The sequence below is a fragment of the Daldinia vernicosa genome (genome assembly GCF_022497035.1).
Source record: "Daldinia vernicosa strain CBS 139.73 unplaced genomic scaffold F5Y00scaffold_15, whole genome shotgun sequence".
NCBI lineage: Eukaryota > Fungi > Ascomycota > Sordariomycetes > Xylariales > Hypoxylaceae > Daldinia > Daldinia vernicosa.
Genome location: NW_025953931.1, coordinates 184,434 through 208,947, shown reverse-complemented (window position 1 = coordinate 208,947; position 24,514 = coordinate 184,434). Strand labels below are relative to the sequence as shown.

The 24,514-nt window shown below is 47.4% G+C and overlaps 7 protein-coding genes across 7 annotated transcripts; 3 read left to right on the top strand and 4 right to left on the bottom strand.

Annotated features, from left to right (window-relative positions):
- The first annotated feature begins 137 nt into the window (after positions 1-137).
- On the top strand, positions 138-2,748 carry F5Y00DRAFT_36120 (uncharacterized protein). Its single transcript, XM_048013548.1, has 2 exons — positions 138-1,219; positions 1,269-2,748. The coding sequence occupies exons 1-2, from the start codon at positions 369-371 to the stop codon at positions 2,434-2,436; spliced, it is 2,019 nt and encodes a 672-aa protein (XP_047866229.1). The 5' UTR covers positions 138-368; the 3' UTR covers positions 2,437-2,748.
- A 113-nt stretch (positions 2,749-2,861) lies between these two features.
- Positions 2,862-3,737, bottom strand: F5Y00DRAFT_268439 (uncharacterized protein; the record flags this gene model as incomplete). Its single annotated transcript, XM_048012249.1, has 1 exon — positions 2,862-3,737. The coding sequence occupies one exon, from the start codon at positions 3,735-3,737 to the stop codon at positions 2,955-2,957; it is 783 nt and encodes a 260-aa protein (XP_047866228.1). The 3' UTR covers positions 2,862-2,954.
- A 2,324-nt stretch (positions 3,738-6,061) lies between these two features.
- Positions 6,062-8,919, top strand: F5Y00DRAFT_36116 (glycoside hydrolase family 3 protein). Its single transcript, XM_048013547.1, has 7 exons — positions 6,062-6,298; positions 6,357-6,671; positions 6,731-6,888; positions 6,946-7,243; positions 7,303-7,399; positions 7,452-7,854; positions 7,903-8,919. Exons 1-7 carry the CDS (start codon positions 6,193-6,195, stop codon positions 8,833-8,835), a joined length of 2,310 nt encoding a protein of 769 aa, XP_047866227.1. The 5' UTR covers positions 6,062-6,192; the 3' UTR covers positions 8,836-8,919.
- A 2,906-nt stretch (positions 8,920-11,825) lies between these two features.
- On the bottom strand, positions 11,826-13,329 carry F5Y00DRAFT_233047 (uncharacterized protein). The gene has a single exon (XM_048007248.1). The coding sequence runs from the start codon at positions 12,856-12,858 to the stop codon at positions 11,959-11,961; it is 900 nt and encodes a 299-aa protein (XP_047866226.1). The 5' UTR covers positions 12,859-13,329; the 3' UTR covers positions 11,826-11,958.
- Positions 13,330-14,061: 732 nt separating this feature from the next.
- F5Y00DRAFT_233045 (uncharacterized protein) lies at positions 14,062-14,538 on the top strand (the record flags this gene model as incomplete). The annotated part of the gene is made up of 1 exon (XM_048007247.1): positions 14,062-14,538. A coding segment is annotated over exon 1 (235 nt), but the record flags the coding sequence as incomplete, so codon positions are not given.
- F5Y00DRAFT_268430 (uncharacterized protein) lies at positions 14,062-17,582 on the bottom strand. The gene is made up of 2 exons (XM_048012248.1): positions 17,339-17,582; positions 14,062-16,470 (listed from the first exon to the last, which is right to left on the bottom strand). The coding sequence occupies exons 1-2, from the start codon at positions 17,404-17,406 to the stop codon at positions 14,490-14,492; spliced, it is 2,049 nt and encodes a 682-aa protein (XP_047866224.1). The 5' UTR covers positions 17,407-17,582; the 3' UTR covers positions 14,062-14,489.
- Positions 17,583-18,090: 508 nt separating this feature from the next.
- Positions 18,091-23,933, bottom strand: F5Y00DRAFT_260592 (carbohydrate-binding module family 18; the record flags this gene model as incomplete). The annotated part of the gene is made up of 7 exons (XM_048011037.1): positions 18,091-22,291; positions 22,353-22,558; positions 22,623-22,741; positions 22,802-22,997; positions 23,053-23,581; positions 23,641-23,725; positions 23,795-23,933. The coding sequence occupies 7 exons, from the start codon at positions 23,931-23,933 to the stop codon at positions 18,091-18,093; spliced, it is 5,475 nt and encodes a 1,824-aa protein (XP_047866223.1).
- Positions 23,934-24,514: the final 581 nt, after the last annotated feature.

Sequence of the window (24,514 nt, the reverse complement as noted above, 5' to 3'; positions counted from 1 at the left end):
AGGTACAATACATAAATGTCGCTTACCCCTGAGTATTATGTAATACGAAAGTGGGGCAAATATTGCCTCGAGCTAGTGGGTTTTGGTTTTTGTTCCTGTCGGGTTTGACAGGTGTTTGAGCCACTTATTCCATATGACGTCAGCAATCCATCCCAAAAGGTTACCCAAAGACTCGAATTTTGAAAGTCTTCTACTCCCATAAAACCAATTGGGTACCTGATCAAGTACCTAGTCTCGTACTGGTTTTAAACCCCAGCTTAAGAAACTCCAAGAAGTCGTAATGTATTAATACCATATTATATGGATTAAACAAGTACGTTTCTCCCCCTTTTTGCATTTTCTTAACCCACATTCTCCAGTCTCCTGCCATGCCCTCCACAACTTTGTCTCCGCAGCAGTTAGGGGCTTTAGTCGACATTCTCGTTCACCATGAGACTTACTCAGAAGCTGAGAGTTTTAAGTACCCCGAAGCTATAGAGCAATATGGTTATCCATTTGACCCTCCAACACGCAACGGAGGCAGTAACGGAGAGAGAAAATCGGCATCTCCATTGCTGCAACTTCTTCTTACCAGATTAATTCTTCCTATTCCTGGGGTCAGAGATCTTGCCTCAGAATTCTGGACTACCAAGTTCCGAAGTATTATGAGAAGATTCGGCGAGGCAGAACTGTCAGAAAGCTACGATAAAGGGACACTGGGTAGTAGGAAACGGTTGGCCTCGGCCGCCTCAGTTATTCACGAATGCATCACTAGGGGTCTGTTAAGTGGCGTACCAAACGATGAGCTACCGAACCTACATGGCCAATATGATACCCGTAAAGCGGAAGACCTTTCTAGGGCTTGGGATGATGTAGTTCAACATTTAGTCTACGGGAACTTGATTGATGAGTTATTCGATCACTTCACCAAGACTGCAAACCTCGAGGATCATTCGCCGGCGGTTGATGCTGCTGTTAATCTCGCTATAATATATGTAGCTACGTTTCTACACCATCTTTTCGTCCTCTCAGCGGAAGGCCCCTATTTACTCAAGTTGATCAATAACATCCATGGATTGATCCCATATACGGTGATTGGACAAACACTACGAGTCGGAAATGCCGGAACTATGATCAACGCCATGGTTAAGTTATTTCTAGCAAAAGTTAGTGTTGGCGCAATTTCAAATTGGCTTGGCTTGACGCAGAATGCCTCAGATGGGATGAACCTGTTACAAAGGTGCGTGCTTGACAATATATTCGGGAGGAACTAACCTAACCATCCTTAGGATAATATCTTTAGTGCTAGAATGGGATACCGGCGAGTTTCGCAAGGCTATCGACAACATTAAGCGAAACAAAGATAGACCTAGTGAATCATGCCTAACCGCAATCGACGAACACCTGCAAGCCTCTAGGGACCAACACGAATCACTTCGTGAATCGAGTAAGAGGGATGAAAAATCCATAATCGCTGCTATTCTAGAGGTCAAAGACAAGACATCGCTAGAATCTCTTACAGAGGAGCAGCATGCCCAATGTTTACAATATTACTCAGCTCAGCTCGCGATCCGAGATAGGGAGAAAATTACCGAGGTTCTCTGCCGCCAGACTCCGGATTTAACCACGACTATCGTGCGAGATGTCGTGTCCGTCTTCGAACCTATGATTCGAGACATTCACAAGAACGTTGACATACGCAAGCATCTTAGCTCTGTCGAGAGCTTTTTGACGGACTTGATAGAGACAAGCAAACCGAAGGAGCGAGATAGCAGCAAAGCACAGGACAGAACTACACCGCCATCCGTCGAGGATTACGTCGCTTTATTAAAACGGAACCGCCAGTTAGCATACGACTATCTACGGGACTTCGCTGAGGGGTGTCCGGACTTGCGGACAACGTGGCTAAATTGGGCTAAGAAAAGCCTCGAGACCTTCCGACGGGCCGATCAAGGTAGCAACCCTTCTGACCGCAGAGAAATGGACGGGAGTCTGCAGGATCTGTTTAGTAAACTTCCACCCAATCAGCAGAGTAGTGTCAGGGCCATCATCGATGACCACGTTGAATATCTCTCCACATCAGAAAACGTATCATTGGTACGGATGCAGAGTATTATCGATGGCCTAGCTTCCTACGAAAATAAAGAGACATGTGGAAGCATGGGCGGTCCAGGGGTGTACATAACGCGTTGGCACTGTCTGTTAGATGAGACTATTGTTACACCAAACACACCAAGAGGCCCACCAAGGAGTGGGAAAGACGTCAAGGGTGTAAAAGCTCTTGGAAAGACTGAGGCTGTCGCCAAAGCAGAGACTTGGGACCCAGATGCTCTTACTCGGCAGGAAGAACAGGCGTGGCCCGAACCCCCTAACGTCTCAATCGTCATCGATGCACTTGGTCCTCAATTTAAAACCCTAATTGCTAATATTGCAAGCATAGGTCTACCCCGTAAGTAAGAGGCATAGTATGGAAGATAGGTGCGGAGATGATAGCGAGATTTCATGTTATAAGCGGTATTACTACCTTAGGCACCTGGGTACCTATATATCACGGTAGGGTTGGTATATGAGAGGCGTTGGATAGATTACATTACGATAGAACACATTAGATAGCGGAATTGGAAGCATGCGATAATTAGGCAAGAAAAATAATGTATTCCTAAGGAAATGATAGTCACGAGGAAGGGCCAGCGGATGCTTGGATTCGGTTAAGCCAGAAATCAATGGAAATCAGAATCTATTAATACACCAGGCAACACGGAACCAATTGTTACTTCAAAACTGAACTGCTACTAATGCATACCATGAACCCCCCCCCAATTTTTCAATCTCCCATTTTCAATCTCTGCTGCCCGTCGTGTACGAGGTCTATGGACGGGAGACGAAGGGTGTTGATAAGGATCGGTGGCGAAGCCTGAATATGGTTAGTGAATGCCAGAATAGAATATCACAAGAGAGGACTGGTAGCTTTACCTCTAGTGCGAACTGAAGCCTTTGAAACCACCGAGAAGTCCAGAAAGCCCGCTTTCCTCCTTATCGCCCTCCGCCTTGACCCTGGAACCCTCAGCTGCGACCTTGGATCCTTCAGCAGCGCCCTGCGAGCCTTCGAATCCGGAGTGGGAACCTTCGGTACCCGACTTGTACCCTTGTTTGCCGTGCTTGGAGCCTTCATAGCCGGCTCTGGATCCCTCGAATCCGGACTTGGATCCTTCGAATCCGGCCTCGAAGCCGTCGGCCTTGTCCAATGAGGCCCTGTCGGCACTGTTGGCGCCGTTCTTGTTGTTGTGGGCAACACCATTCTTCGAAGCGCTCCGGTCAGCACCGTAGTTACCAGCTCGGCTACCCTCAGTGCCGTGTTCGTGGGACTGGTGTTGTTCCTGAGCGGACTTGTGTCCCTGCCTGGCAGCTTCCTGGCCCTCATAACCAGCGTGCTGTTCGTCATTGTTCGTGAACTGGCCCTCCTTATGAGCCTTTTGGCCTTGATTGCCGGCTACATGGCTACCTTCAACGGCATGCTGTTCCCCTGCCGCGGCCTGCTGACCGGCAGCGCCGGACTTGTGGCCCTTCTTGGATTCTCCCTTTATGCCGGCACCTCCAGCGGTGACACCAGGCACAGTGGGAGGGGCACGGGGAGTATTCTGAACGACCTTGACATCGTGGGCTGCAAGAGCTCCGACGCCGGGTGCCGAGTTGACTGGCGCGGTGTTGGCGGCTGCTGCGAGCAGGGCGATGAGAGCGATGATTGCGCGTTGCTGCATTTTGAATGGTTGATTTGGAAAGGGTTGGGAAGAATCAGGAAGGATAGGAATTGAATAGTTGAATTTGAATTTAAATGCGAGTGCAAAACTAGGTAAATGAATGACTGTGAATGAGTGACGAGTTAGTAGATGTTGCTGAGTGAATAATGCCAGATAACTCGGGGATTCTCACAGCTTTTGTATCTGAATGGCTCTCGGTATGATTTCAAGGGAATGGATAGCCCTGATTCTACTGCATGCCTATCGCCCCTTGATTCTCAGTAGTTGGATTGGGTTGACTCATGATTCTGTAGTATGTCTCAGTCCACGCACGCACGAAAGATTCGTATGATCGGCACTTGAGGGATAACTGTAGGCCTAGAAAGTCACAATGTGGAATTCAATTAAATTATAAAGGGCTATTCTATGGGACAACCCTCCCGCTTGATTCGTAGCATACCGTCGCGTCCTTCCCTCGATGAGTGATCTATTGAAACGGTTCTCCTCGAACCTATCGTCCACGGGTTGGCATGAGATGGAGAGAGCTATGCATCGTTCGTACCTAACACTATCGTGTGATTATTCCCTGGTTTTACGGGGCAAGGAATATATTCCCATAATCCTAAGTAGGATCTTGTCGCATATATTAAGCAATGACATTTATGTTATTGCAAGATACCTTTTGGTCATGTGGTCAATCTGACTGATCGTGATGGCCAAATCATTATCTATTTAGTTCACGACATCATATTCGCTCAATTGCGAATCCGAAAATATATTCTATTTTATTATTATGGCAGGATATCTACTTAGACACAACGCCCTGCTGATTTATTTATCGCGCCTCTCGGAATGGGGTTAGTCTTCACGACCCTCCCCTCCAATTTTTGAACCGCGACGTCTACGATGAATACATACCCATATCCACCATAGTAGGAAAATCACGGCTGTGGGCACACAGATAAATATCGCTATCCAAGGGGCAAGACTCCCTCCTCTGGGTGGCCAATCAAGGGATACAGGTGAGTCTTCCCTTGAGGATGTTCCCTCGCACTGATTAGGGACACTTTCTAGTTCAAAGGAATCCCGCTCCTGACAATTGGTGAGATTGAGAAAAAAGGGGGCCATAATTGCTGACAAATGATGCTAGGAGGTGGTTGACCAAAATGTGATTTTCTTTCTTTGTTATTGTTAGAAGATATGCAATATTAGTCAGGAATAGCCTAGTTACCTGCTATATAGGTTTCGGAATCAATTTCGTAGTTTCCGAACAATTTACACTTCACTATACTATAGTTCTGTATTGTAACATGGTTTAGGTAGTCACAGACACAAATAAAGTCTTTGATAGATTACTCATGTAACTCCCTAAAACCGAAAGAAAATGGTCATTTCTTTATATATCAGCCACGCTGGTTACTTTTATGACCTTATGTAATAAGCAAAGTGTTAACGACTTGCTGCATCATTAGATATAAATGGATTTCGACCCGAGGCTTTGAACTGCGACCTTCCGACAATGTGCGGTTTTCTTAGTTGCTAGGTAAATTGTGAATTGCGATATGCAAAGTATTATTTGCGCTGCATATTGAATCAAGTGACCGACACGATTCATAATATAGTTACATGTATCGGTAGGTACTGAATATGTCATGATTTTACTGCGAGTAACTAAAGGAAGCGAGAGTATTCTTCTCTAGAGTAGATAGGTACCTGTCAGGCATATATTACCTGATACACTTTTCTCTTCCATGATGATATGAGAAACCCAAGTGAGTAAGCTTCGTGGGGAAATAGAAAGGAGTTAACGTCCTAAGGTTCCTTTTCCCTCCTTTCCGTCCCAGTAATAATATACGTTTGCGAGAATTTTATTATGTGTAACAAACACTTTATTTTACGTCTTTGTTTGTACGTCAAGTTTGTCTTAAGGGGAATACTCGTGTACCTATCGTTGAAAAGTCTAGAAACGTTGATAAGCTATAAATCGTGTTTATTTCCTTAAGCGCATCCAATCTAAAGACCTAATCCTTAGATGTAATTTTATTAATAAATATATTTCAGAGGCTACTTGCTATACTATATATGACGACTGTTTAATTAACCTGCTTAATCCTCGTATTTACAGGCATGGTGGTACGAAAGTGGTGCAACTCATGTGATAAATCTGCGCTTTGTTTGCATATATTTGCCGAAGATATTACACTACATAATCTGGGGACGAGTAAAAGAACCCGGAGCGGTGAACATTTCTGGAATCTTATGCCGCACTGGCCGAATTGCCAAGTCAGTGGAGCGGAGCGCCATCGGGTCCATGCATGTCATAAAAGCAAGCATCCCGGGTCGTCGCAATACTTAAAAACCCGTGCTTCCGCCTCACTGTGGAGAAAAGTCCAGCTTCATCTCCTGGGTTAAAAGCACTGTCTATGTAAAGTTAGGGTTCGGTCCATCTAAGACCGGCTCTCATATTGTGGCCGCTATGTTGTCTCCGCTGTTAACGGCCCTCTTCGTATTACCGCTTGTCGCATCTACCCCCTCTGGTCCTACAGGCAATTATGCGCATTCACCACCGGTTTTCCCTTCACGTAAGTCTATATAGGCCCTGATAGTAGCGTTGATTTGGTCACTTATCTATATTTATAGCATCTGGGAAGGGAGCGGGCAGATGGGCCAGCGCGTACGATAGCGCCAGCAGTCTTGTAAGCCAGATGACGTTAGAAGAGAAGGTCAATGTTACACGCGGCTTCACTCTTGGCGATAATACCTGCGCTGGTAACACGGGGACGGTCCCGAGACTCGAGTGGCCGGGTATGTGCTTGCACGATGCAGGTAATGGGGTTAGAGCTACAGACCTCGTTAACTCATATCCGTCGGCAATCCATGTTGGCGCCAGTTGGGACAAGAACCTGACGTACCAAAGAGCCTTCTATATGGGCTATGAGTTCAAGGCCAAAGGAGGTATGTATACGGAGAGCCATTTATAGTCGCATTGGGGTAGCTGGCTTACATCTTATTAGTCAATGTCGTGCTTGGTCCCAACGCAGGTCCCCTAGGGAGGACTCCTTTAGGTGGCCGTAATTGGGAGGGTTTCTCTGTTGACCCTTATTTGTCTGGACAGCTAAACGCGGAGACAATCATTGGCCACCAAGACGCTGGCGTAATTGCGAATATTAAGGTATAAATGCAATGCATAGCATCAGAATATCATCGAATTGCTAATTCCAGCGTCTAGCATTTTATTGCCAATGAACAGGAAACGTACAGGCGACCGTACTTTGGGGTTGAAGCTGTTTCGGCAAATATTGATGACAAGACTCTTCATGAGCTCTACCTCTGGCCGTTTATGGACGGCGTAAGAGCTGGTGTGGCCTCGGTTATGTGCTCCTATAATAGAATCAACAACACGTACGGCTGCGAGAATAGCAAACTCATCAACGGCATTCTTAAAACCGAACTTGCGTTTGACGGATTCGTACTCCTTGACTGGAACGCTCAACACAATCTCGAGAGCGCGAACGCGGGACTAGATAGTATGCCCTCACACTTCCGAGCTTCTTAACCCGATAATTACTAACTTACGATATTATAGTGGTTATGCCTGGAGGTGGGTTTTGGGGAAACAACCTGACCGAAGCGGTTCATAATAAATCTGTCAGTGAGGATAGAGTCACCGACATGGCCACTAGGTATGAAAGAATTTATGTCCAAGTTCATCACTCATCAGCTCAATGCGTTTAGGATTATCGCGGCATGGTACCTTGTGGGCCAAAACGGCAGCAACTTTCCGGTCCCAGGTATCGGGATGAAGAATCTCACTTTACCTCACGAGCAAGTCGATGCCCGTACCCCTGAATCGAAACCGATTATATTAGAAGGTGCGATAGCCGGGCATGTTCTGGTGAAAAATAATGATGTTTTACCTTTTAAGAAGAACCCGACTATGCTGTCCGTCTATGGTTATGATGCTACGGTACCTGATACTAAGAACACGGATACTCTTTTCCAACTGGGCTACACTTCTTCCTCGGAAATGGGCCAAGCAGTATTGGGCAAAGATAATCATTTCAACCAGGCTGCTAAAGGAGGTACCATCGTGACCGGCGGAAGAGCTGGTGCTAATGCGCCAGCTTATATCGACGACGTAAGGAGTTTAGAATCCAATTATTTATTTTTACTAACCCGTTTGCAGCCATTGAGCGCCATTCAGCAGAGGGCAAAAGTTGATGGGACATGGGTCAACTGGGATTTAACTTCACCCAATCCGGATGTCAATGCAGCATCGGATGCTTGCTTGGTCTTCATTAATGCCATTGCCACCGAAGGCTGGGATCGAAATGGGCTTCACGATGACTTTAGCGACGGGCTCGTGTTGAACGTGGCATCTAAGTGTCTAAACACCATCGTCGTTATACATGCCGCAGGCATCCGTCTCGTAGATCAGTGGATCGATCATCCTAACGTCACTGCAACAATTATTGCTCACCTACCAGGCCAGGACAGCGGAGAAGCCCTAGTCCAGCTCCTCTATGGAGAGGCTGTATTTTCGGGAAAGCTACCGTATACGTTGGCTAAGAACGAAAGTGATTATGCAGTATACGCCCCGTGCGGTCGCGGTCCATCAAATAGGACAGACCCGCAATGTGATTTTACTGAAAAGGTCTACGTCGATTATCGCCACTTTGACGAGAATAATATAGCACCACGATACGAATTTGGGTATGGCCTATCGTACACGACATTTAATTATTCTTCGCTCTCGGTCGAGCCCCTGAGTATTACGCCGGAGCCGCAAGGACCCTCTATTCCGAGTCACGACGAAGCTTTGTGGAATGTTGTTGCTATAGTTAATGCGACGATTACCAACTCCGGCAAGGTATCCGGCGCGGAAGTAGCACAACTCTACCTCGGCATCCCAAACAGCCCGCCGAAGCAGTTACGCGGCTTCGAAAAAATTCCTCTCGCCCCAGGAGTGTCCGCAGAGATCACTTTCGAACTTACAAGACGTGATTTAAGTGTGTGGGATGTTGTCACTCAGGGTTGGATCGTACAAGCTGGCCGATATGACTTATACGTCGGTGCTAGTAGTCGGGATATCAGATTGACGGGTAGCATTGCGGTCTAGTGGGCATCAATGAGCTTTGATACAGATATCCTGGCGAAACAGATTACGATAATATCTTAACACTTACAGTTAGTTACATTACCTAAGATGCATGAAGAGTAATATTCTTAATTTAACATCTGTGAATCTCGTAAACACTCCCTGGGCTCCAGTAGCGTATTAACGCAATTATCCTTTCCGATAATTGGATTACACCGCACAGCTATTCCGCCTTTAAACCGCGTGAGTACCTTAGGTTCCACGGAATAGGGGGAGCCCCACCTCCAGTCCCGGTTTCAGTTGTTTTGAACTCCAGCATAAATGGGATCGGTGCACGATCAGGGTGTTCGTGAGACCACTTCTTCACTATGGCCATGCATTCAATAAGTGTAAAGCAACTAGGCAACATCGGCGTCCGAGACATGGAGAACCTCCACGCCGGGTTTGTTTATCACGTCTTATGGCGGTAGCTTAGTTACGGAATTCCGAACCACGAGTGGTGTTGCGGACTTGCCCCCCTCCGGATCCGCGAAGTCAGAGCAACAAAAGTCAATCCTTACTTGAATTTGATTCATTTGAATAGCACGAGACCACTTGAGGCCAGTCTTGGTATAGATGCCGTTAGATACAAGGAATTACCCCATTCACATCATTAGTTGGAATGGGAATGTTTTGACGAATTGAGGGCGAATGGAACTTTTACAGCATAGGATAATAGCACCAAGCAGAACCGCCCTTGAGGACTAGAACCTTATTTAGTTCTAGTTAAAGTATCAAACGAACGCATACCATCTTGTCCAACAATGCGTAGTGCGGAGTCTACGGGGCTTAAGGAATGGGGAACGATCATATTAATATTCTCATATCCGGGTTCAAAGCATATCACAGGTAGACGAAAATGCCTCGATGAAACATATTCTATTTATAATGACACTTTTTACTAATAACTAGCACTATGTTCTTGATTTAGGTCGATTAGATATAGCCTTCGTAGAGAAATAATTGGCAAACTCCACCCTTCCAAGCAATCGAACAGGAAAGCTATATTGGGCCTAACGTGTAGGCCTAAGGTACGTAGGTAGTCGTCTCAGATTCCATATCTCCAAGGGAGTGTACCACGGTGGAATGTTCCACAAATAAATCAACCGAAGAATCAGAAGGGGTTCATAATCATCCCTTTTCATATACGTGAACGTACCCCATCGTATTACGCATACGTTTCTTCGAAAGCCTTCCAATTCAACCAAATTGATGATTAGGTAGTTTGGAATCCGCGGGTGGCCTCTTTAAACATAGGCTGCGCTTCTGCCTCCTTTGCTCCTATTATAGAAGAAGGTCAAAGCGACAATGGCGACTCCAAAAATGAAGGCTAAATATTCGAATACGTAGTCGGCCTAGCACATGATTTGGGATTAGTATGTATCTTATCTCAATGTTCTAGGTAATTATTTTACTTGGAATGGATCCGTGTTCTGCTCCAAGTGTATTGACATTAGAAATATTATAAATAGGTACCGACCTGTGCTCTTTGACATCGACCTTTCAAGTCACCCGCATGATCAGCTAAATCCGGACAGATAGTTTCATGGGCAAGAGTCCCACAGCCACCATTCAGTAGCTTATTGACAGTCCTTTGATAGACGCTCCTGTCATCATCACTTGTGCAGCTCGGCACGGGTTTTAAAGCGATTGTCAATGCCTAGCACAGCGTGATATCAGCATATTAATATCCACTACCGAACCTGAAAGTCAAGATTCATCCTGTGGATTTACTTACAATGGCACTAGCAAGGTAGAGCGCCGTGGCAAGACCATCTGCCCCTATTGATACTATGCTGGGAATCTTATCGATGAATAGGGCGGCAGCACCTATCAGCGAGACTAGTATACCGAATGCGCCGCAAAAGCTTCCAAATGAAGTTTCTGCAGGGGGGCTGCCTTCGACTTGCTGCTTCGCAAGAGTAACTGAAAGACCTAAGACCACTGCACCGAAGAGAAGCTAAGCGCTAATGAGTATGATAATGCCTGGTATAGTAAGGGTAGATATTTGCGGGACATACCAAGAAGCCTCGAATCCCTAGTACTGTTAACTTTAACATTGTGATATTTGGAGGAAGAAGGTTGAGGTACTATGGGGAAAACAAGTATACGGGTAGATTTGACCGTACGAATATGATCAGGCTATACAGATATTGGACTGAGGAAACTCCAAAAACAACAAGACACAAACCAAACGAAAAGGGTGCCATCCCGACCTACCAGGGGTTCATATATATACTGTAGTCACACGGTCTTGGCCATATAGGGAACATTGACTCATCGCTGCGGTGATACATGGTATCGAACAAGATATATTAGTTAAGGGGATGCTGCCTAGCCGCTGTCAATACAACATTGAATTTGTGACCGAAATGGGGTATCGAATTGAAAGCAATCTTATTTCCAGCTGAAACTTGAGGATTACACTTGATGAACAATTTCGACAGATGTGAATCCAAGTTAAAACAGTTCTCAATCGTAGTATTACACAGCATGTCAACCGAGTTTGGTCCTACAAAAATATAGCATCTTACCATATCAAATCATCATGATATTTTATCCATCGTCTTAAAATATACGATGGGGCTATGGTATCTGCGTACCTAGGTATGTAGGTAGTACTGGCGCTGGTGGTTTAAATTAGAGCCAGATACGGAGCTATAATGCGACGTAGAGGATGACAGACATCACGATATGCAGACCATCGCCCCCTTCTTTTCAATAAACCCCACAACTCGAAACATTTTCACCGGGTAAGAATGCGTCTGATTTGCTAGAGCTGCAGCCTGCCGCATTCCCGTCTTGGCATGGCGGAAAGTCCTAGATCGAACATGACGTGGTACTGAAAACGCCCGATAGTTATCGCGCGGTTTGGATTAAGGAAGGTCGTAAGGCTGACCGGGGGATGGTAGACTATTCCATGTACAAATAGGTAGGGGCAGCTTGGGGGCCAAGCAGTATGACCTGGGATACCTAGGGATCGACAGCGTTTTGATATCTTTATTGAATACAAAGTGCCTATTTATAAACCTTGCAACCTGAATCACCTACTCCATCCGAGGCCGGAAATCCTTTCGGCGAAATAATAATAACAAACACAATAATCTACCACATCCGTCTCTGCTCTCGAGTAGAGTCCATGAGCCAGCCCAGAAGAGTCTGCTCGATCGATGCCATCCCGCGGGTATGCCTCCTCAACTGTTCCTTAGTTAGGTGAGTCGACCTGCCGGCTTTGGTGCGATACCAAATTGTGTCCTCCATTTCCGATCGGACCATGGCGTTTAGCAGTGAAACGTGGATTTGGTGGCGCTCACTTTCAGCTGAAGCCTTCGATAGGGACGAATTTGTCTCGCGTGTCACGAACTCGGGCCAAACAAGCGCTAGGATGTCGTCCAGGGATTGTCGAAGTCCTATGCTCATATGTTGATCTCTATGTGCGCGGTGTCCAGCCGCGTCTAGAGGCACGTGGGCGAGCGTCCTTTGCCGGCATGAGATACACTCGTCGGCAAGAGCATACCGAATATGCGACCGAATGTGTCTCCATCTACACTCCATACAGTTTTGCGGGTCTCTTGCACCTTCGGGGATCGTCAGGGGAAATGTGTCCCGGATCGGATTGTTGCCTTCGACTTGGATTAGGGCCGGCGCGATGGCGTGGCCGCAGCCTTGATATGCCATTCTAAACCCGCAAGACGGACAGACGAGGTCTGATCCTTGCGCTAAGAGGCCCCTGATGCATCGATCGCCAAAAACATGACCACATGCAAGAACTACAGTCCGTTCGATATCATGTTTGAGATAATCGACAAAGTTTCGATGTAGTTGGAGATGCTCCTCTGGGGGTTCGATAGAAGAAGTAAATTCCCTGGCGCTCTTCGAAATATCTAGTTTGTTTTCCTGGCAGATCCCGCATACGCTTTCTATGGCCACGCCCTCCGTGTCGCCTTGAGTGTCGAGGAGTTGTTGAAGGTAAGGGAGATAGTTGCTTCTTTGTACTGCCGCCATGATATTTTTAACAAGTCTTTATCCTTCTGGTATACGGCAAGGTGATGTACTTCGACAGAAGCGCAGGCGCAGGGACGGCCCGCCGTGTTGCATTTGTATTCGCGTCAAAATAAAACCAAGGAGGTTAGAAATCATATGTCGTACCGGACAACACAAAGCTTCTTTTTTTACATATGGATAATTAGGCATAAAGATGCCAGGCAGTTCTTTGGGCCACAATACAATCCCGTTGTAATGGGTGCGGGGGATACCAGGTACTGAATCGTGTTTGCGACAATGACAGCCGTCAATAAAAGCATACAGAATCATAGTCGCCTAATCAACCGCCTAAGAAACGGACCAATGCAGCAACCATCCACACACAACCACGTCAGCGCGTCGTAAAGTCCGCCACGCTTGTTTAAGTACCTTAGGAACAAAGTTTGTCGCCTTTCACAACATACCTCACACTTCTAGGGGCGGCAACGCACCATTATCTACGATATTTACAATATTTCGTGCAGAATACTAGAGGGCCCAAGCGCCTGGCGGTCCCTCTTCGCTACGCTCAGAGGGAACCAAAAATCTGGGACAAACCAAAATTCTGGGACAGCCTTGGCAACAACATACGTGTTTCTCATATAAAATCTAACTTTCAGCAATCTATATCTAATTGAATAAAATAGATAAAAATATATTTCCAATAGTAATTATATTCGAAATATTACGTATTATATAAAAATATTTTTTTCGAATTTAAATAAAAATAAAAATGAAAAATAGCTATTTTTTTCAATAAGAATTTGGTCGAATCCGAATATCCCACATATACCCCATACACTTTTGAAAAAACACTACATTATAACAGCCATAACTTAGCCAATATAACAGTTATAAACATGCAACTTGAATCAGAATTTTTATTATTTTTCAAAGAATTTTTTAATATCAAAATCATTTCAATAGCTTCTATATTAGTAAAGTTAGACTTTTAGATTACTGGAAAATGTTAGTGCAGCCCATACATTCTACATAGTAAACACTATCTGTCCCAGGTTTTTGGTTCGTCCCAGATTTTTGGTTCCCTCTGAGCGTAGCGAAGAGGGACCGCCAGGCGCTTGGGCCCTCTAGTAGTGAATATTTTTTAAATTCTGCTAAAATCTAGCGACGTAAGTTAGGTTATTCTTGACAGGATTCTTTCTTTTTCTCCGAGTGTCGGTGTCTGCTAATTGGCACACCACCTACCTTAGGTAGGTAGGTACCTCTTAGCACTGATAACAGCTGCGAAAGGTGGTACTTTAGAGTAAATAACAGCGAAATGGTCCCTCTTAAATTATTATTTTACTGTAACCATTCCACTAGTTGCCTCATTTGCAATTTCTTCTTCTTGATTAGGTATTTATTAGGTAGATGTGTCTTCAAACAGGGCAGCATTTACTTCAGCAGTTACTCAGTCCCATTCAGGTTGGACGACCAGATGACTTTACAAGCCAATTCAAGTAGTTCAGATTTACCCAGTATTATTATGCTGGACATCATGATTAACTTCTTAAAATAGCTGACGAGCTTAAGGGCGACCAAATTCCCATGACATGAAATCCACCTCTAAATATCTCTACACCAACCACACCTTCGTCTAATTAATGCTATGATTACGTCTGAATGTGTGGATTCGGTAAGAGCTTCCAGGTGATGATAACCTCCTTAGATATATTCTCCATCTCGTCAACTTCGTGTTCTATCTCTTCCAACTCGTCCATGTCAAAAAGCCTAGAGCCCTCTGGCCCATACATGAGCCAAGGAAGAGGGGACGCCTTCCAAGCCGGGAAGCTCCTAGGTTCCTTAGAGCATACGGTCCATACGAATAGTAGTATGGTCATAAGAGCCAATGACGACGGGAATGCGATCCATTGCCATTGTACCTTTATACAGGTGGCATAATGGAAGACTTGGCCAATAGCGGGCTCCGAATAGTTCTTGTCCCCATTAGTCCGAATATAAGTAGTTAAGGACTCGGATATGTTCGTAAACATATCTTGAACGTAGTTGAAGTCTATATGACCATAGTTATAGAGATTTCGTATAATATCTGACCCGTCGAATTCGTTAATAATCATGCCTTTGTCATCTGTCTTTCCACCGACGCCTTTCAGAGCGCTATCGAAGTTTCCGCGTATTTCGAAAGACCCAGAACCCGTTAAGAAGCCATTGGCTATAAAATATAGGCATTTTTGGGCAAGGAGCGAACCAGTCATATTTATGGGCAATAGTGCACCGCTGACATCCGTCGAGACGTTATAAGGAAGCCAACGAAGTGTTTCGTCAATAACATATCCTTGATCTATCAGCTTGCTTTTGTTTTGGGGTGTAAGGCATTCAATATCCACAACAGCCCTGTTGCGCAATTCCAAATTACCTGATTGAGTGAGTAGATGCTCACTTAGGTGACCGGCTTTTACTGTAGAGTTATGTACCCTTATACATGGTTGAATCACGCAAGTAGCCGCGCCGTATCCCCTGCAGTTCCATGTGTTAATAAAAGACCCATTTCCACAACCCCTTATAGTTTGTCCGGTAGACATGTCGATATGTTTATCAGAGAATGTCGTTTTCCCGGCCAGTATTCTTACTGTGATTCTCTCTGGTCTGTTTGAATATCCTTGGTCATCGCAGTCGTCACAAAATTGGCTCATTTTAGCTACTTCAACTCCACCCGGACCAAAATTCTCTTGTGGAAACATCTCAGAAGTGATGATAGAATACGTCACATTCAGACGTGAGGATACTCTTTCATCGTTTATCGAGTATATTCCCTCAGGAAGACTAGATTTTATAACGATAGTGCCGTTGGCGTACGGCCAGTCGGTTGAATTTTTTAAAGGGGTATAAGTCGTGTCAATAGTAATCTCATTAGATATGTCTTCGCAAAGGCTGCAGTATCCCAAAGTGCCGTAAGAATTTGGAAAAGAGCAGTTCCCAGTTGCACAGTCGGGGTATAAGCCGTTCCCTAATTTCCCGATTCCTTGTGAAATAGCCGATTGAATTTCATAACCAGTTGTTGGTACTTCTTCCTGATCATCAAATTTATTTGTACGAGGCAATGTAGCTATTTTATCATCGACTACCACACTACAGTCGTAGAGGCCAATAAGCTGCTGAATGAGAGGGTCAATTCCGACGGACAGAATAAGGAGAAGTCCACCTAAAGCCGTTATAGGCTGGCATAAACGCTGTGCCCAAAGCAATTGTAGTGATCCCCATGGGCCTTGGCGCGCATTATCATATCGAACAAGATCATAAATCGGACGTCCCTGGGAGAACCAGATCCATTGTAACTGACCGATGCATGAGGCGGCCACAAATGCTAGGCCAGTCTTCAATACCATGGAATAAATGGAGAGCAATGTGTTCACAGATACTCGAAACGGCCATTGAGGTAAAGGTCGCCCATCATATGGATATAACGTAGCCAGTATAACCAAAGGCGACGCTAGCACAAGGACGCAAGACAGAATCTCCCATTTCCAAGATCTCCAAGTGTTTGATAGGATTTCATGTCCAGATCTTCTAACATGTTGACTTGAAGTTGTACGTGGGGAACATTTACGTGGTTGGGAACGGCCTGACGAAACTCTTCTGTATCGACCGAGAGTAGTTTTTAAACGCTGGCGGTCAGGGATTTCATTTTGGCTGGAATGCAGTTGGTCTTCTGAAGGCATATCTGTTTGTGAATTCATAGTATACTGTTTAGGTTTCGAATACGAAATATTAATGATAAGTTGAAGCCTTAGGATAGTCGTCGCATATCAAGGTATAAACTAGGTACTTGGGCAAAAAGTATAGATGAGGAAAAAGAAGACCTCTCAAATAAAAGTACTGATTATGTGGCTGAGGGGCACTGCCTTTACGCGCCACTGCCTAATATGAAATGTCGCACACATTGGTGATACTGTTCCGGTTGAAAAGATTACTGTGTTTGACTGCTGCTGTGTAATGTAATGCCGGCGACGCCACAGCTTGGCTGATAGTGTAAATAAATGGTGGAAATAATGGCTAGGTAGAAGCCCGCAGCCTTAACATTCTATTCCGGGTGTGTAAGGCTTAATTGCCTAAGGTTATGTATCTGTATTCTTCAACTATGTTTCCTTTGCTCAAATTCAATAATAGTGCTATGCTCAAGTCTAGAAGTTTACTAATCTTGAATAACTATAGAGAAAGGGGGGATTCTTCAACATCTTACCTCAACAAAATGGATTCAAAAGCACCTAGGGAAGAATATGACTACCTACCTAAGTACTATGATGCTAACCATTTTACGTTAACAGACTCTCATGACGTCCAAATGAAAACCCGGATAGAAACTATCTTCCGTCCTGGATAAATACCCTACCTAGGTAAGTAAGCTATATGACTGCTATCTAGAACATGGATACCTAGCATAGTTCTATATAAACCATGATAGTGAATCTTTCCTTAAGCTTACAGCTTCTGCGTAACCTACCCCTTAATCATCTCTTCATTGTCGTCGTCGCTATCCTTAAATGACCCGCGAGCCTCGAGATGAACCATCTCAGCTTCGTCGATGGTCTGGTTAACGCAAGCACTGCGTACAATAAAACTTCCGATCTCGAGGTCGCTGGAGGAGTTTAACTTATTTTTAAATCCTTGAAATACATAGAGACAGCTTCATAGATCTACGTGGAAATTTGATATAGAAATCCTTATTTATTTAGGAGACCAAGAACGTATTGCTGGGAGATGAAAACCGAGGGAGAAAAAGTCCCGAAAAATACCCATTTCGGTACCTTAGGTTAGGTAGGTACGTATCACCGGAATGCTACGGAGGTCAAGCTCGCTACAGACGCGTATCAGGCAGTGGGGCTGCCGCGTGCCGTCATAGTCACATGACATGCGAAGTATAGATACTTCCCGTAACTAGAGGCATAAACTAAAACATACCCCATACAACAACTATTACCAGCGCTGACTATTACACATTCATAATATGTACGATACCAGCAATACATGGAAATGCAGGCGAGTATTTACAAGCAACTCAAGCTTGTGGTTTAAGATGCGATGAATGGAAACTTGGCCACACCTGCCGTTTAGTACGTGTGTCTGGACTGTCAAGGAAGAGCCACCAGGCCGTGTAATATTTCAGGACTTCTATCTTGATACTTCTAATAAGAGGCATCGACCCATCTCGAGAGTCCAACTTCTGGTTTTCTCTTGCCAATTGCCGCGATCTATTCAAAATGGCCAAGTCCAAACCGGCAGCGCCCTAACCACACTCTCCATCGCGTCGATCTTATCGATCAGGTCCTGCAACTCTTGTTTGTTGGCCTGCGTATTGGCGTCGTCGTTATCCGGGTCTATCACAGCAGCCTGCCGACTCGCCTCATCGGCCCATTGTTCCTGGAGCCTCGGCAAGAACTCGTTGATGACCTTCATCGTCTTGGTCTGGACCAGTGCAAATTTGCCCTTCATGAACGTGTCCCACTCGGCTTTTAGCCCCAGTGTCTGCCACGGCTGATAGGGCGCCGGATTCCGCGGGTTGGCCTGCAGGATTTGGGTATCGAGTAAGTCGAGCACGTTGCCAACGCGATCCTTCTGGCGCCTTAGGATCTCGCGGATATAAAAATCGTTGTGATACATGCGCGACCCGATCAGATAGCGCATGGACTTGATCATCCTGCTAGCTCCCTGGCGCGTAATCAGCAGGTCCTGTATCCATCTAGACGTGTCGATGATTTGCATTTCTGCTCCCTCGTTAGTCGTACCGCCCCACGCCTTGCCCTTAGCGGGAGTGTTGATGTAATGTTCCAGGAGGACGTACTCGTCCGTCTTCCACAGGTTTGTTGGGAACTGCTGGGCGACGTGGTTTGCCGGCGTGAGGGAAGCGCCGACACCCATTGAGGTATCTAAACCCGGGATTGGCACGGCGGGTATGTCCCAATGCTCCTGGACGAGCTCACAGAATGACAGTTTCCGCGTGACGGTTGGATCCGGATGGTCAAAGGGGCCGAGGGAAAGATCGAGATGTGCGAAGAGCTGTTGTGGCAACTGGAACTCGAGTACGTGCTCCGAGTCGTACTGTGTGGGCGGGTTTGTCTTGACGCCGGCATCTAACGGAGAGCCAAACTCGTAGTCCTCACAGACGTCTGGCCTACGGAAGCCGTATATGGGGTTACTACTGACCTTCGAGTCCCCTCCGGTCGGATACCTAATCGCGATGTTGATGCCGCACAGCTTTGACCTTTTGGAATTGATATTGCGCTCCTCGAGTACAATGTCTCGTGGCTCCAGGACGGTCTCGTTGTACGGATCCGACCACTGCATCTCAAGCAGTTCTCGACGACGCAAATTTAGATAGTCATCACCGTCGCCATCTGTTAGGAACACGTCGTCATCCCAGGCGGGTTCGATCATCGAGCACGGCGTGCCTGAGTTTTCGTCTTCGTTGACCGAACTAGGGCAGAAATACTTGCCGACGGGGACGCTGAGAACAGGGCCCCATACTGCTGCTCTCTTCTCCAGACCGCGGCCATACACGGACAGGGCAGAAGAGGAGTTTGAAGTGAAACCAAGGGTACCTAGGTCCCTCCTGGTTGGAATCGGGCCCAGTTCCGGACATGTGTTCTGCTTGACAATAGGCTTGTTGTACTTGGGCGTAATATCGTACTCAACGCCGGGCCACTTGAAGACTTGCGGCGCCTTGACCCTCGCGTAGAGACGGGCGCCTACGTCAAGCCCCCACGTAAATGGACATGTACCCTGTGTGGAGATGCCCCCATTCAACTTGACCATCACGCTGGCCTCGCCCACGACTGCCGCCGCTGCCGGGTCGACATCCCATTTGGGATCGAAGCGCACACCAAACTCGGCTGCTGCCGACAACTTCGCCGTGACGTCGCCTTGAACCTGGACTCCAGCGTAGAATTCAGGCTTCTGGATACCGTCCATGCTGCCCGTCTGGTCGAGGTTCGGTTTACCATCGCCAATCTCCTTAGGTTTATACTCATCATTATTATCGTCGGGAACGACCTGACGAACCTCCCAGCTCGCAATCTCGAGCTTGGTTTCGATGGTCCCGGCTAGAGATAGAGACGCATCGATGCTTCCCTCAACCGTTAGCTGCGGCCCGATGGTAGCGATGCCAGGTATTTTGAAAGAGGCTCCCGGGAAGGGGATGTTAACGATGACGTCCCCTTTGGAGTAAAAGACCTTAGCAACGGCCTCGAGTGTTAATACACCAGTGACCTCGCCCTTGTTATAAAAGGTGAGGTAGCTCTGGCTCAGGTCGAGCGGCAGCGACAGTTTAGTGACGATCAGGGTGAAGCCGAAGCTGGACTCGATCTTGATTTTAAGCAGCGCTTGGGCGAGTAGGTGTCCCTCGTACGATACGTCGCCCTTAGTACAAGACCAAGTCTCGTCGATGAGTTTAGCCGTTAGTGTGTCCTCGTACTTGTGTGTGAACTCGCGCTTAATTTCAGGCTTGACCATCTGTGCGAGCCACGCCAAAATGCTGGACCCGAACCAACGCGCCTCGAGATCGCGACGTTCAAGTGCGCCAAAGTGGTAGTCATCCCTGAACTCCTCCTCGAGCCAGCGGACGTGGTTCCCGCCAACATCTTCGAGCGACCGCTTCATTTTCTTCTTCTTAGTGGCCGCGCCCGCGACAACCGTATCCCAGTAGTCATCCTGGTTACTGAAGTCGATACGCATCTGCGTGTCGCCTTGATCGCGCGGGACCCGCATGAAGTCGTAGTCAAACGTCAGGTCATACACAACAGGCGAGTGAGACGCCAGATGAGAAAGATGGCGAGGCAACACGCCGGTAGTAGATGGTATCATGTTCTTGGCCACAGCGTACTTACCGGGGCCGCAGCCAGCGGGCATCTGTAGAATGGTACCTGGGACTCCATAGCCAAGGCCAATCTTGTAGCAGTTGCTATCGTCTGAGAAGTCGGTGCACACCATCTGCACCGTGTGTTCGCCTTCAGTAACCCCATCGTCGCATCCGAAGACGTCCCAGTGCGAGCCGTCGCGCTTGTCCAGCGACACCTGCAACGTCTCAGGCGATGCGAGCACGACGAACTGGAAGGCAGCATCGTTGGGATCTTGTTGGGAATCCGACGTCTTATCAGTCTCCAACGTGAAGTCGGTGTCAATGTTATCGCCCGATGGCGGGTGCGCAAATAGCTTCTCGAGTGGGACGGGCAGGAAGAGCGGATCGTCCTTAGGCTCACAGCAAAAGGTGCGCACTCGCGAAAGCTGGATGCCGCACGTCTCGCCGCCGCCAAAGTAGCTGTCCGTCAGCTGTACGAATGTCATGTCAGGACAGTGACCGTCGTAACAACTGCCCGGCTCACCATACCACGCACAATTGGTCCATTTGTCGACGTCCCCTTTCGGACAGCAGTAGCGTTTGTCCGTGTCCAGGTCAAGCTCATCGAGCACGAATAGGAGCGCCTCTCCCGTCAGCGCGGCCAGCGGTACGCTGCGGCCAACAACCCTAAGGATGATCTTGGCCACGTCTTCCAGGATCGTCAGCACCGAGCCCGAGAAAGTGAGTGGCAGGTCGTCGCCGTTACAGCTCGCACCAACGCCTGCCCAGTAGCACCGATTCTCCTCGGCCAGCGGACTCTTGCAGCAGTATGCTTTGTTACCATCATGGCACCCGTTGTTGTCTCCGCCCCATTTGTTCATCTCCATCATGACCTCATCATCATGACAGTGGCCGTTGCAGTACCACGGGTTTCCTCGCCATGTACAGTCCTCCGGATCCGGAGCCCCCGAGAGAGGGCAACACAACCTGCTCCGCTTGTCGTCAGTTCCGCACTTCTGTTCCGTGATCTTGATGTCGCCTGGGTCACACCTGCCATCGCAAGGCGTGACATAGCAGTGCTTGTTGGAGCTCTGCCAGTCATCTTGTCCGCTCGCCGCGCCCATATCGCCGAGCTTCTTGGGTGATATGACGGCTTGTAGCGCTGTCAGGCTGTCGTCGTCCTGGTCGATGGCCCAGATCAGAAATCCACCAAGCCCCAGGTCTTTAGCCAAGTCCTTCTTTTGTGCGAACGTGTCGGCATCATCATAAGACACCCACTGATCGGTATTCCATGTGATATACTTGACGCCAGCGGTCTTGTCGTGCACCGGGTGGAGCTTTTTATTCCTGACAATGTCTGTAATCTCACGGTAGCTGAGAATACCCGACTCGTCGCTGCAGCCACCCTTAGTAGCACCCCCTTTGAAGTTACAACCGGGCTTGCTGCAGGCAGGGTCTTCCAGCTGAAAAGCTCGACCGTAGAAGCCGAGTCCCATATTGAGCTTGTTGGCGGGCACATCGTTCCGCCAGAACAGATCAAAGGCCGACTTCATCTCGGTAAGGTTGGTATGGCCGTAGATGTGTTGTCCAATGGGATTCTTACCGTCCCATATACCATGCAAACTGTATCATCGGTTAGAGGATAAACTACGCTATATCGGGGGAAGTAGGTATTAACACATACTCATATGACATGACGTTGATAAAGTCAACATGATCGACAGCCTTAAGGTCGAAATGTCGGAGATACCAGTAACTCGTGGGCGCCGTAAAGGAGACGACGTATTTGACCGGCTGTTTTTTGTTTTCATCATCCAGCTCCTTGAGAAACTGAACAAAGTTGGCCCCGTCCGTTTCTACTCCGCCCCTGTCATCAGCTCCTGGATATTCCTGAAGCAATGTTAGTTGTCTTCCTTCGAGGCAACCACGAATAACCCGAGTGGACATGGCTTACCCAATCAAAATCCACCCCGTCGAACGCATATTCACGGAGGAAACTTATAAGGTTATCGATGAAAGTCTTCCGACTGGCCTTGGTGCTAACCATATTGCTGAAAACTGTCTGTGTGGGACCTGTCCTCAGTTAGGACGCCTGGTTCAGTCATCTCGTAACGGAACAGCGATGATGCTTACCAGGGTCGTTGAAAGTCCAACCCCCAATGGCGATGACCGTCTTGAGTGCTGGGTTCCTCTGCTTCAGGTCGGTGAAATTAGAAAACAACCATCCCGGTAGACCCTCCATGCCAGTGATGCTATAGTCACCAGGTGTGATGGAACCAAAGGAGAAGTATAGGTGGGTGAGAGAATTAACGGGGATGTCGTTGAGTGACTAGACGCAACCAAATTAGTGTCGCTCATCGCTCCGAGAAAAAGAAGCAACATACCATCCCCTGGCACTCGCTATCGAACCTCCATGCCTCGTAGTACCCAATGACGCGAGACTGTGAATTGGCCTTGTTCTTGGGTCCGGGCTGGTTGCAGTTAGACTGGCACCCGCCTGTAGCACCGTGGTCTTTAACATCACAATAATCGTCGGTCATACCACAAAACCCCCATTTACCGCAGCAGACGTTGAGGGGACATTCGAGACCGGGAGTCTTGGCGTCCTTGCCGCACTCAGACTTCGCATCACAGTTGGACCAGCACACGTCGTTGGGCGACACGCCTGATGTGCCGCATGCCTCTTCGCCATAGTTGCACTCGAGCGTAGCTTTGGGGCAGCAGGCCTTGTTACTGCACGGCCGGTCTGGCGCGCACGTGTAGTCGTCGACGACTGCCCTGCCCAAGAGGGATGATAGATTGGTAGTGCCTAGGGCCGCTGCAGGGCCTGAGCTGGTAGTGAGAGGATCATCATCAATATGACATAGGGGCAATTTGTAGTCGCGACGGTTTTTTGCCGAGTAGTCAAATGGTCTGCTCGGCTCGTCAGTCACTTCCAGCTGCAGGCCGCCTAGCAGAAAAGCTCACGATACGATGTTCCGACAAGAAGTTGCTGGTGACGCTTGGTAATCGTCACCTTCATATAGACGCCTAGTACTAGGTAAGGCCAGAGCCAGCCTACACCAACAAAATAAGACGAAGACAACAAGATGCCGCATGTTCACGCTTGCCTTTGTAGGTACACACAAGAAGCTGGCTCGGGTTCTTCAGGCGCTACTCTCGACCCCAGAGTGAGCCAACGGTGACCTTCTCTTGTATTTGAGGCACCGACATCGCCATACGGCTTTCCCCTGTGACCTCGATATGTTCCCTGGCCTTCAAACATAGTACCAGATCCGCTAGCAGCGCTCTGGTGGGTAGGACAGACTCGAACCTTCGCCAAATATGACCTCCACCGATATGCATCCCAGGCACCTGTCAGATGGTCGTCTCAATCTGAAGCTGCCCGGGCTTACCCGTTTACCTACAATACACATTTTGTGACTAATGTGTGGTGTTGGTGGTATTGGATCAACTTGGCCTTGGCCTTGGCGTTCAAAATGCAGTACAAAATGCGTTGCGTAGATATGAGCTCCGGCGAATTATATCCATGGAAGTAAGGAGATTTTCATATGTGAAGAGGATGAGATAAATAGTTTATTGGCTGACGTGAGACTCTTGCCAAGAGGCGGCGCCGGCAAGATTGATCTCTTGCCTTATCTATCGGGCCATGTGAGGCAGACCGGTCAGCCAACATCGATTTTTGCTCGCCCAGAGAAATCCGGAGATGCTCAGTATCCCCGAGCACAACATAGTTTAAATCTGTATCGGTGGTGGTGTGGTCACCATGCACTTGCTTGTAAGCCACCAGTTTTACGACGTACAGATAGGGCTATATCAGTTACGATTGTTTATTTTTACCAGATT

What these genes read in the sequence shown, in the direction of transcription:
- F5Y00DRAFT_36116 (XM_048013547.1), top strand. Translation starts at nt 6,193, where the DNA reads ATGTTGTCTCCGCTGTTAACGGCCCTCTTCGTATTACCGCTTGTCGCA. An exon ending in ACCACCGGTTTTCCCTTCAC is followed by an intron (nt 6,299 to 6,356) that starts GTAAGTCTATAT and finishes CTATATTTATAG; the next exon opens with CATCTGGGAAGGGAGCGGGC. An exon ending in GCGTAATTGCGAATATTAAG is followed by an intron (nt 6,889 to 6,945) that starts GTATAAATGCAA and finishes TCCAGCGTCTAG; the next exon opens with CATTTTATTGCCAATGAACA.
- F5Y00DRAFT_36120 (XM_048013548.1), top strand. Translation starts at nt 369, where the DNA reads ATGCCCTCCACAACTTTGTCTCCGCAGCAGTTAGGGGCTTTAGTCGAC. An exon ending in GGGATGAACCTGTTACAAAG is followed by an intron (nt 1,220 to 1,268) that starts GTGCGTGCTTGA and finishes AACCATCCTTAG; the next exon opens with GATAATATCTTTAGTGCTAG.
- F5Y00DRAFT_233047 (XM_048007248.1), bottom strand. Translation starts at nt 12,858, where the DNA reads ATGGCGGCAGTACAAAGAAGCAACTATCTCCCTTACCTTCAACAACTC.
- F5Y00DRAFT_268430 (XM_048012248.1), bottom strand. Translation starts at nt 17,406, where the DNA reads ATGGTTCATCTCGAGGCTCGCGGGTCATTTAAGGATAGCGACGACGAC. An exon ending in AATGAAGAGATGATTAAGGG is followed by an intron (nt 16,471 to 17,338) that starts GTAGGTTACGCA and finishes TCGATACAGAAG; the next exon opens with AGTTTCGTCAGGCCGTTCCC.